Raw genomic sequence first — 12,589 nt, 5'->3', positions numbered from 1 at the left:
CCATTTTAAGTTTTCATAATGAGCTGTGTCACCCCTGGAAAAACAAAATTACCATCAGAATAACTAGCTAAAATCAAAAAAGATGATAGTTTCATTATAAACGAAATTGAAATTGTCATCCCTGAATAAGAATATCTAACCAATAAAACTAGATGGTTCAGAAGTTGATATTCTTGAAGAATTTTGTTGGCATAACATAATACACTGCGCAAAAAAATTAACGCACATTATGGAAATCTCAAATTTATTCTACAACTGAAGGTGTTTTCAATGATAATTATTTTTATCAGAATTATGCATGCATATGTTATCCACTTTCAACGGTTTTCTTCAATACAGATGTTTTTTCCCAGCAGGAATAAAAAAAGATGATATTATCAGATTTTGAATGTATTGGCTCCATTCTAAAATCAGTTGTTCTCGATCAATTCTAGTGATCAATAGTTTTTCTTTCGTTTGATTTTCTACACTCGATCGCTATGCAACGCGAAACACGCAATTTGACCCAAGAGGAATGTGCCCAAGCGGTATTTTTGCGAGAAGAAGGGTGGACATACACAAGAATCGCAGAAAGGTTTGGAGTTTCCCATACAAGTGTGTCCAGAATGTTGCAGCGATTCAGGGAGAAAGGTATGAATGAAAGACCAGGACAGGGTAGACCACGTGTAACAACTGCCATTCAAGAACGTTACTTGAGAATTTCTTCGGTTTGCAACCGCTCGCCTCCTTTAAATTCATTTCGAGCAAACTCATGAGGTGCAAATTAGCATTCAGACAATAAGAAATCGCCTCAGAGAATATGATTGAAAGCCTCGTGTCGCGGCAAGAGGCCCAGCTCTTACCCCAGCCCATCGAAGGGCGCGTTTGGATTTTGCGAGAGAGCATATCCATTGGGAAGAGGCCGTTTGGGAAAGAGTTCTCTTGACAGATGAGTCTAGATTCTGCCTCTACCATTGTGATCGACGTTCCCTTGTATACAGACGTCCACATGAATGATATGCTCAGTGCAATTTCCTGAATACTACTTGTTTCGGGGGAGGATCGATTATGGTATGGGGTGGAATATCTTTGACTGCTCGCACAGACCTAGTGGTCGTTGATAATGGAGCTATGAATGCTGATAAGTATATAAGGAACATTCTTGAAGAGCATGTAGTGCCATTTGCCCCATACATTGGTGAAAATTTCATTTTTATGGACGATAATGCCAGACCCCATCGTGCGCGCATCTTTCAGGAGTACCTTGAAGAAGTTGAAGTCTCTCGAATGGAATGGCCAACAAGAAGTCCAGATCTCAATCCGATTGAGCAGGTGTGGGACAACCTCAATAGAAGGTTGAGAAGTTCAGAAAATCATCCAGCTACTCTTAATGACTTAGGAATCCAACTCGGAGAGATCTGGGAAGGATTAGATCAGAACATTTTAAGATCACTCATTTTGAGTATGAACCGTCGTTGCCGAGCTGTAATTAACGCAAGGTTTGGAAATACCAAGTATTAAATCACTTATCAACATTTCAGTATTTTCAAAATTGTTAATTTCTCTTCTTTCACATAAGATTCGGTGAAATCCTGAATTTTTCTTCCATTTAATGTGTCTTGTTTCGTTCAAAACCTTCCCGAGAGAACATAAAAAATAAGTTATAAAGTCAATGTAGAGTTAACTTTCATTAAAATTGAGATTTTCAGAATGTGCGTAATTTTTTTGCGCAGTGTAGTAAGAAAAAAAGAGTGTTTCTTTCGTTCTCAAGAATCTACTGTTGAAATATTTGTACGAGTCAAAGACTCACCCTATATAGAAAAATAAAGGTGCAAATAAAGATGTAAATTCCACAAAAAAAAATTGTTTTTTTCCCAACCTATTATACTCGTATTTGAATCGTTTCATGGATGGTATGATGGTAATGGTAATTGAAATACATTTGGAGGAAATTCTTTTTATTGATTTTGTGAAACTAACCCATTGGGACAATATTGTATTCTCATTCCGAGGTAGTGAAGTATGAAATACTGTCCTTTTATCAATGTGAAACACATAGAATTCGAACTACAAAACTATAGCCAATCAATCGAAAAATTAACTTGCACAGAGCTAACCCTCTGTGTCCACCTCCGTAATGATTGTATTGGGATACTTGCGTGTTAGCAGGTATACCCGGTAGTTTCGGAAGGACTTCAACCTAGACGGGGTGATTTTTTGCCGAAAAATTGGTAGCTCTGCTGAGGAACAAGCTCTAACGATACTACTCCTAAAAGTCTTTCAATTTTTCAGAGATATATTGTTTTTTGGTTCATTGGTTGGATTACTCTTAGGGTTGGATTACTCTTAGAATTGATAAGACTGTTTAGGACCCTACAATCACTCCGAAGGGGGACTTAACGAATTTAGAAAACTGGTTAGGTGGGTTTAAACAGATATTCGGTTCGAATTCCCCTGAAGTATTCATCGAAATGATCGTACACTATTTCCCATTACATCCAGAGATAAAAACTGCATTATTTTTTCGGCGATGATGCTGTTAGAACTTTCTCAGTGAAATCGTAAATATCCTTGGCTAGTACTTCTGGTACTTCGAAAGCTGCGAAATGCCCTGCGTCGTGATCAGTCACGTGTAATAAATTGGGAAATTTATCCTCCAACAGGGCGGTAGGTGAGTACACTATGTCGTGTGCAAATCTCGAACATCCAGATGGTACAGTCACAGGTATTCTGAAATTACAAAAGAGAAACTCAATAGATAAATCTTCATATATTTTCAAAGTGAATTATGTGACCAGAAGCACAATACTAATTTGTTCGAAATAGTGATTGTCACGATTTTTTGAGCGCTTGTTCAAGTTCATAACTGAAGTGGTCACCCATCCAGGTACTTGACTCGTACAACGCCGCTTGTCCCCAGAAAAATATCACAAAATATCTCCAAAAACACAGATCCCATCTGATTTAAAACTAGTATATGACTTTAAAATGACGTTTTGAAGATTCATGCGGAATTTGAGTTCCATCTGCTGGATTGTTCATGGGGTATGTAATTTTTTCTTTTGAAAAATTGTCAACAGTTGGTCCCGACCATTCTGTCTTACTTACCTTAAAGTCATATCAGGAAGAGCACATCTCCACCTTTAATTATTGAAAATAATACCAAAATGAATGATTGTACTCACTTAGAAAGGTGCAAACTGTAGTGGGCACTATTGAAAGATTCTGAGTATAACCTCATTAATGACGTTATTGTACCAGTTACCCAATATATCATTACATTATCCAGAAGATCCTCCATTTTATATTTTTCAGTCAAAGCCCCGTCCTCTCGTTCTTTAAAGCTGGGATTTGTCCAAGTTATAAACTTTTCCAGTATATAAGCAGCCAACCCTACTGGGGAGTCGTTTAAGGCTGTACCTGAAACAAAATGGATCATCCAAATTTGTTACAGAATGACTACATATAAATCATGTTGAATGCAGAAAGTCTGGAAAAATGAGTTTTAATGAAATCTATAACAGAGTTGAAAGTTATTGTTTTTGAGAAATGATGAGGATGTATTGATATCTATACTTCATTAAAATTTATTTTAGCAGTCGGTTGGCCATGAAATAATTTTCTCAAGTTTTTGTAACTAGAGCGAAGTTAGGTTGGCACTCATGAAATGTCGTTAATGTCATAACGCCGTTGCCACAACTAATATCAATTTTTATTACAAAAATGCCGAAAGTGATTGAAAAAAGAGACAGGGTTTTAGAATTCAGGTCCGCTCATTCAAATAATTATACCCTGATATTCTAAAATCCACAATACGTCAGACGGTAGCGAACATATTCAATGTAAGAGAATTTATATAATGTTTCATCTGAATCTAAACGACTTATATTTCAACTGGATATTTCCACAATCAGAAAGATTGTGAATGAAGAGGATGACAAAGAATTTCCTTCTATTGGGGAGACCCAAAAGTGGTGGCATTTGAGAATTTTATGATTGAGTGAATTAATGCGAAAAGTTTACTACAGGATTTTCGATAAATGTCATCGAAGAATAACTTCCCTAAAATGGATATTTCTATTTTTCATTTGACTTGTCCTATACAATGTAAATGTTTTAAGGTACTAATAAATACCTAATTATTATTATTACATCAATATATTAAGATGAAAAGCCACAAATACGCGCAAGTTGTCCTGTTACTTGTTTATTCATGTGAAATTTTTGTTCAAAGGTGAAGTTCATCTTAACTTGAAACTTCCTTCAATTCCTTTTACTTATATTGATGCAAGATGATTTTTGTTGAAGAATTTAACATTCTTGTAATTATATGTTAATTCCTTCGGGAGATACCCATTCCCAACCACTGCATCATATGCATTTCATCTTCGGTTTAATATTTTTGAAATCTACAAATGATGTAAGCCAGAGAAGATAACGAACATTAACTCTCCTCAAGCTAGTGCATATTATGATATTATACTGATCTCTTGTATTTTCCATGCAAATAACTGGATTTGGTATGCCTTCAATCAGTTTGTATAAACTTCAATTATGTTCGTCACATATTTTCCGAAGAGATTCGACATTGTGGTAAAATACGTAATAACAGAAACTTTTACGTAGAACGGGCAACATAGCGTGGATTTAAAATCCAAAAATGTTTTGACAAGCTTCATAACCCCACAATTTCGTACTATACAGAGTGAAATGTGTCAAATTTCCATGGCCAACCGACTGCTAAAATAAAAGTGAATGAAGTATAGTTATAGCCTAGACCAGTTCTATGAATAAAAAAAATATTGCGTTACCATAGCAACGAACAATAACTCATTAGAAGTGTCAGTGTGAATTTTCAGGTCAAAAAAGTAAACTAGAGCTACGCAATAAATTAAAAGAAAGAAGATGTCCACCGAAATGTGAAAGTCGAAAAATTGGAGTATCGATCCATCATCAAGTACCTGCATTTAAAAGGTAAGAGGTAGGTAAGTAGATTTACGATGATATGCTTAATACCCATGGTGATCAATGTCCTTCGTATATGCGACAGTGACAAATTGGACTGCAAGCTTCAAAAGAGGTAAACTTTCCATTGAAGATGATGACCGATCGGGAAGGCCAGTTTCTGTGTCAGTCCCCGAAAATATCGATGCAGTTCATGACATGATTTTATCAGATCGTCGAATTGGGCTAAAACGGATATCTGAAGCACTGAATATTTCATACGAACGCGTTCATCATATAGTTCACGTCAATTTGGACGTGAAAAAAACCAAAAGCGTGCAAGGGTCGAAGCATTGCGTTCGATCTGTGCTCGAATTGAAACCGATGTAGACTTCTTAAACCGAATTGTTACTATGGATGACACTTCTGTACGTTTCTACGATCCAGAAACAAAGCAACAATCGATGGAATGGCGACACTCTGGTTCAAGACCTAGGAAGTTTCGTGACCAAAAATCTGCTGGAAAAGTTCTTGCTTCAGTTTCTTGGGATTGCCATGGAGTAATCATAATTGATTTTTTGGATAAGGGTAAAACAATAACCAGAGATTACTATTCGACATTACTGACCACTCTACGAGAAAAAATTGAAGAGAAAAGACGCGGAAAGCTATCCAAAGGTGTTTTGTTTTTGCAGGACAACGCACACAAATCTCATGTTGGGATGAAAAAATTCTTGATTTAGAGTTTGAATTACTAGAACACCCCCGTTATTCACCAGATTTGGCTCCATCTCTTTCCTCAACTGAAAAAAGTTTAAAGGGTCGTAAATTTTCTTCCAACGAGGAGGTAATAAAAGCTGTGGAGGTCTGGTTAGCAGAGCAAGAAGAAACATTTTTTTGAAAGGTCTAGAGACGTTGCAGGTTCACTGTAATAAATTATTATTATTATTATTATATTACAGTTAAGAGTTTAGGCATAGCCTATAAACTCATACAATCAAAAACAACAAATGTAGAAAATAGAACATAATCACGAGCGACACTATTCCACGCAACGACGCCAGCCGTCGTAACCGCACTTAAAAGCGTTCACCGATACCGAGTTCACAATAGATGAAGGCAAGCTATTCCACACTCCAAACACGCGATTTGTCAAAAAGTTCTGTCTCTGTGATGTTTTGAAGTTCTCCTTCGCCAGCTTGAAGGCATGACCCCGGAGTCGGCAGTCGGAGTTCAGGCGGAAAAGGCATCCAAGATCGACCCCAAACAAATTGTGGAGGGCTCGATAGGTGATGATGAGATCACCGCGAATCCTTCTGTCTTCAAATGTTGACATACCCATGAGGGAAAGCCTTTCCACATAGTTAGGTCGCGTAATACCATACGGAAGCCTGGTTGCACGACGTTGGATGTTCTCAAGCATTTCAGAATCTCTGCTCAACACTGGACACCACACAGGGCCAGCGAATTCCAAGATGGGGCGGATGTATGTCTTGTACAGGGCTGCGCATGTAGATGGATCACATCTTCCGAAAGCTTTCTGAACTAGAAAAAGAGATCGCTTGGCCTTGTTAACGACATGGAGAATATGTTCGGACCAGCTCAGATTTTCAGTAACAACTACACCAAGGTCACAGTGGCTACTACAAGAAGCGATCGGCATATTATTTAGAAGGTATTGACGTCGGGGATTATGGTTGCCTAAGTGCAAAACAACACACTTCTCCTGATTGAGGGGCAATTGCCAATCCCGGCACCACAGGCTCAATTTATCCAGGTCCTCTTGAAGTATGTGAGCTGCGTCATTAGGATTGTTGAATAATTTAGTATCGTCGGCAAATTGAGAGCAGCAGGACCTAATAATCTTCGGCAAATCAGAGATGTAAAGGATGAAAAGGAGTGGTCCCAACACGGACCCCTGTGGGACTCCACTCAAAACAGGCCTCGAAGATGAAAGGGTCTCGCCGACACGAACTTTGAACGATCTATCAGATAAGAATGACTCAATCCAGCGAAGTAAACGGCCACGAATTCCCAAATGTTCCAGTTTGCGAAGGAGGAGTTTGTGTGGCACACGATCGAATGCGCGTGAAAAATCCAGGTAGACCACATCAACCGGGTGACCCTTGTCAAGCGAGTATGACCAGGAATTAATGACCTCAAGAAGGTTGGTAATCACTGAACGCCCAGGCAGGAAACCATGCTGACAGTCCGGTATAAGAGAGGTGTCAAGAGCAAAATGGAGGACATTGTCAAGAATAATTCTCTCACAGACCTTAGCTACAATTGAAACCAGACTGATGGGACGATAGTTAGAAGCATCACGTTTGTCCCCCTTCTTAAAGATTGGCGTCACCAGTGCACTTCGCCAGGTAGAAGGCAAACGTGAAGTCTCGAATGAACGTGTATATATGAGAGAAAGTGGATATGATAGCGGCTTTGCACATTCCTTCAGTAGTCTTGCCGAGAAACCATCAGCACCTGGGGAGGAGTTGACTTTAAGAGCTGAGAGATGAGCTTCAACGATAGAAGGGGTAAAACTTATGTCTGAAATCTCAGAGGAGCAGCGTGGATCGAGCATCTTCGGGAAGTTCAAGCTTCCTGCGGTAAAAGAAGCAGCAAACGAGTCAGCTAGAACATTTGCAGATTCTTCAGGACTTGAGCACGGCTGATTGTTGCTGTTGTGAACCAACGGTACGTCAACTTTGGAGTTGAGGGTTGCCCTCACATACTTGAAGAATTTCTTCTGGTCCTTCGATCGGACTAATTTGGATTCATATTCCCTTTTGGCATTTTTAATGAGAGTTGGGAGAGAATTAGAAAAACGTCGGTGTTCATTGTAATCACTCAGTCGTTTATAGCGTGTGTAACGCCGCCATATAGATTTTTTATGACGTATCAACTTAAGGATGTTATTATCAATCCATGGCTTCGCTGGTACCTGGGTAATAACCTTCTCATACGAGCACTCGTCCATCAGATTCTGGAGAATTGATGTGAATATAGACCAATACTCTTCAACATCACCAGTCGGTTTTAAAAAGGCATCCCAGTCGATCTCCCCAAGCTTTCGGTTAAGAAGAGGGTAGTTTGTAATCTTCAAGGTTTTTCGTGATTTCTTGGATGACGATAGGAATTTTATATCAAGAGTAGACATCAAAACAATGTGATCTGATTTTCCCAGAGGTGGATACTGCTCAATTTTGGACACAAGGTCAGTATCATTTGTAAGTATCAAATCTAGAAGAGACGGAGACTGCGAATTACGAAATCTAGTTGGAAAGTCGATTAGCTGGTGCAAGTTGTTACTACGAATTGAATCTATGTAAGGACTAGATACAGAATTACAAACTCTTGATGAGAGGGGCCATTCAACATCAGGCATATTAAAATCACCAGCCACGAACAGGTTTCGTTTGGTATGGGACAGATCACCCAGGTGTGCGGCAACTGTTGCATCAGACTGACAGGGATGTGGTCTATAAATGCATCCAATGGTGAAGACGCAGGAGTTACCCTGTAGAACATCAATGAATATATTATCAACCCCTGGAGAATCAAGCTTTGATATCGTCAAGGAAAAGGTATCAGAAACTTCCCCAGAAACGTAAACGCACACGCCACCATAACCCACGGTCAGGGCGCTGTCCTGTCTGAACATTGAGTAACCAGGTAAAGCAACAAGAGAGTCGGGTATACCAGGGTGGAGCCAAGATTCCGCAATCAGAACAAATGTAGGATGGCAAACTTTGACAAAAGCCAACAGTTCAGGGTACTTGGACAACAAAGACTGCGCGTTGGTGTAAAAGATAGTCCACTCGTGATGGGCGCTCAGTTTTTCGAGTTCCTAAGGCCTGAGACATCAGTAATTGTAGGTTTGCCAGAGATGTACTTGATGTCTATACCGGTTTCACCTGCACTTATCCTGCGTTTGAGTTCCATGCGCAAATTGTTGAGTTCTCTGATCTGCATAGGTGATTTATCATCAGAGATAACGAATCTGCTCCAGTCAGGTACACTCGCGACAGCCTTCTTGTTCCTGAGTATTTTAGAGACCACCAGTGGGTTGCTGAAGGAAACCTTGATCATCCTGGGTCGGTTTTCGGCTGTGTTACCTATTCTGGACAAAGAAATGCGCTGGGAATTGGCGTCCGGAGTAATATAATCAAGCACCCGAGAAACAGTCGAGTTATCCATCTCGGTGCTCGCTTCAGGAATTCCACGAATCAAAATGTTATGGGATCTACGCAAACGTTCCAGCAATTCGGCAGGTTGGAGAGCCGGGTCCACGGGATGCGAAGTTTTGGGAGCCAAACTAGAGGATACAATCTCCGAAATTTTGGAGCTGACAGAATCAACAACGTTTTTAAGATCCTTATGAGATTCAGTAAGATGATGTATTTGAGAATCGCAAGATGATATCTCAGAATCGTGTTTGTTGATCGAACGAGCATGATCGTCGAGGATGCCCTCATGACGAACTATATCCAATGAGTGTCTCTCCAAAATAGACTTACACTCAGATAAGTCGGCTTGGAGTGTTATCTGTGTGGACTTAATTGCTGAAATGTCGCCAGATATCGCGTCGAGTTTCGCCATAATTGCAGCGAACTGGTCAGCACCCAGTGCAGGTGGCAACGAAGCCATCGCTGTGGATGTATTCGAACATTGGACAGAGTAGGAGACCGACCCACTTCGAAGGGATCGGCCCTCCTTCTTACAATAATTACAAACCCAACTGGCATCAATCGAGCACAGCTCACCGGGTATCAAACTGAGGCAATCAATATGGAAATTCTTCTTGCACTTAAAACAGCTGATGCATTTCGAAGCAGTAGTTTGTTTAGAGCATACATGACATTTACTCATTTTAACGGAATTGGTTGAACAAGGAAACCAGAACAGGATAACAACAAGCTTCACTCTCTTGGGCCGATAAGAGAGACTTCGACAGACCAGGTAGGCCACGGATTGGAAAAGGTAAACAATTGGGTATAGGGTATAGGATTGAGGGATTGTAGGTTTAAAATTACGTAGCGGTGCGGAACAGTCTATGAAAGAGTCCGCAACACTTACAGCTCCAGGTAATATCAAGTACCGGGAAACAGAGAAACAAGAACGGAACGCGGAGCGTCACAGAAGGAAACATCCAACAAATGCAGATGGTGGGGAAATCGGCGCAACGTTCGTGCGTATTATCGTCGACAAACCAGAAATATAGAGGTAAATAATAATAAAAAAAACGAAGAAACAACAAATCGGCACCCCGTAAGGGAATATTTTGTTGATAGAGGGTAAGAATTACTACCTTGTATGCACCAGTAATGTCGCACAAAAAAGCCAACACGAAAAAAAACAGATTTATATACTAAAAACCAATCACTCGAGGAGCCACTCGTGAATACGTGTTAACACTTTGAATACTTCATTCAAATTGATACATACATACATAAATGTATCCAATTAAGAGGAGAATATGTTGAGTAATAAAATATTTCGACATTGAAATTTTGTGTGGTTCTATAGTAGGCTAAGAATTTTGAATTTGTATTTGTATTGAATGGAAAATAATATACTTATGCATCGGTTCGAAATAAAATAAATAATCAGGAATAGAGTAAAAATGTCGAATTTTTAGAAAAAAATACAGTTGGTAGATGAAGTAGAGATACAAAACTTAAAATTAATCTCCTTTTCGATTTCAACTCACCTACAGTATCTGGTTTGGTAGCCTGTAGATGTAAATACCCAGACTCCAAAATCAAATTGGCGAGCACGCTCGACATCGGATATACAAGGTGTTCATACTTTTTGTCCACGATCAGTGACGGCTTCAAACCGTAAACGATCTTCTTCAGATTCGTTATGGGCATATCGCTGAAGCATAAGTTCGAGTGCATTCCGATGACTTGTTGAGGGTATAAAACAGCCATATAGTTCGCAATCATCGACCCCCAATCCCCCCCTTGAACGTAGTATTTCTGTATGTTCAGTCTGTTCATCAAGTTCTTGAATATAACGGCCATTTGTGCAGCTCCTAGGCCTGGGCGTACTGCTGCCTCGGAAAAACCATAACCTTCGGAAGGGATAAAATGGTTATTAACTGCTTAGAAATCTGACAGGATGCATTTATTGCATTTAAGAATTAATTCAGATGCATCACTCTCTAATATGATATCAACAAGTATCAGCAACAAGCCAATTTGTCATCAACCGGACCCCAACAGGAAGAACGTTCCATCTCATCTGTCTTCCTTCTTTAGTTGTATACAGGGTGAGTCTTTGACTCGTACAAAAATTTTAACAGTAGATTCTTGAGATGAAAAGAAACACTTTTTTTCTACACCATTTTTTCTGATTCGGCCCTGATACAAAGATATAGCCATTTTAAATTTTCATAAAGAGCTGAGGAGCTTTGGAAAAACAAATTTAATTTTCAGAATAACTAGCTAAATCTGTGACACTACACATCTGTGGATCTTTTAAACAGAGTTGTATTCAGCCAAAGTACCCAATTTTTAAAATTTTACTGATACTTTTTAATTTTTGATTATCAAATTACTCGAAAACGGCGCATTATACGAGAAAATATGAGGAATACTCTTATTTTACAAAACGTTCACGTATACATTAGATAGCTTCCAACTTAGTTTCAAGAGTTGGGTTCTTTGAATTTTTGGTATTTTATGGTACGTAATGGTCATAATGAGAAAACTGGAAGACGTGGGTGATATCTTGTATTCGAAAAAGATTAATGAAATAAATGAAAAACCATATTCCGAAAGTCATTTCATTAGATAGAACCGTTTGTGAGATAGAAGTAAAAATTATTTTTTTTTTTGGTTTTTCAACAGACTGTATCTTTTAAACCGGGCCGATTCGAAAAAAGGTAAAGGAAAAAAGTCTTTCTTTCGACCTCAAAAATTGACTGTTTTTACGAGTCAAAGCCTCTCCTGTATATACAATATACAGGGTTGGGATAACGAATGGAACCAAATATATAAATATCTTTTGAACGAGAAGGACGATTTTTATGAAATTTTGCAGGTTACTACAAAGGCGCAAAATGCATCTGATGTTGATAATATACCTCCGGTTGAACAGGAAAAATCCTCAACTTTTTTAATTTATATGGGACCTCCTGTATATCTTTGTTGAAAGAGCTTGAAATTTCGAATTCGTACATAATTGCTTTGGTCCTTTTTCCTTGTCCTTTTCGTTCAAAAGATATTTACTTGGTCCCAAACTTTATCATTCCCAACCCTGTATTGTAGTTCAGACCCTAACACATGATGATATTCATATCAGCGTGTAAAATGTGTCTGAAGTAATTCTCATTATTGCATTCATTGCCTCTCTATTATTAGACCAGTAGAATAAGCATTCAATTAGGAATAAATTGCAACTAAATTAAGCATTCGTTGTTTCAATAGGTACAGGCCTTGTTCAGTTTATTAGAAGTAACAGGTATGCATTGTTAGTACCAAAGATTTTATCTTTGGTTGCTACAAGGTGTTTCACGAGCGGTTGGTATAGCCTAACGATGAATGAGGGTCATCTAGGCCTTTCCCGCCTTTCAGAAAAGTTTCTTTTTTTGTAACCAAAGGCCTTTAGATTCGGAGATACGGGGTGATTTAAGTTAGGCTTAAATTTTCGATATCCATAA

At 38.9% G+C, this 12,589-nt stretch overlaps 1 protein-coding gene across 1 annotated transcript; it reads right to left on the bottom strand.

Moving 5' to 3' along the window:
• Window positions 1-2,417: 2,417 nt before the first annotated feature.
• On the bottom strand, window positions 2,418-11,026 carry LOC123318790 (juvenile hormone epoxide hydrolase 1-like). The gene is made up of 3 exons (XM_044905535.1): window positions 10,634-11,026; window positions 3,165-3,399; window positions 2,418-2,709 (listed from the first exon to the last, which is right to left on the bottom strand). The coding sequence occupies exons 1-3, from the start codon at window positions 10,947-10,949 to the stop codon at window positions 2,496-2,498; spliced, it is 765 nt and encodes a 254-aa protein (XP_044761470.1). The 5' UTR covers window positions 10,950-11,026; the 3' UTR covers window positions 2,418-2,495.
• Window positions 11,027-12,589: the final 1,563 nt, after the last annotated feature.

The sequence above is a fragment of the Coccinella septempunctata genome, chromosome 1 (genome assembly GCF_907165205.1).
Source record: "Coccinella septempunctata chromosome 1, icCocSept1.1, whole genome shotgun sequence".
NCBI lineage: Eukaryota > Metazoa > Arthropoda > Insecta > Coleoptera > Coccinellidae > Coccinella > Coccinella septempunctata.
Note: the sequence above shows the minus strand (reverse complement) of the source record. Positions and strands in the feature narration are given on the sequence as shown.

What these genes read in the sequence shown, in the direction of transcription:
- LOC123318790 (XM_044905535.1), bottom strand. Translation starts at nt 10,949, where the DNA reads ATGGCCGTTATATTCAAGAACTTGATGAACAGACTGAACATACAGAAA. An exon ending in TACCAAACCAGATACTGTAG is followed by an intron (nt 3,400 to 10,633) that starts GTGAGTTGAAAT and finishes ATTTTGTTTCAG; the next exon opens with GTACAGCCTTAAACGACTCC. An exon ending in TACAGTTTGCACCTTTCTAA is followed by an intron (nt 2,710 to 3,164) that starts GTGAGTACAATC and finishes TTGTAATTTCAG; the next exon opens with AATACCTGTGACTGTACCAT.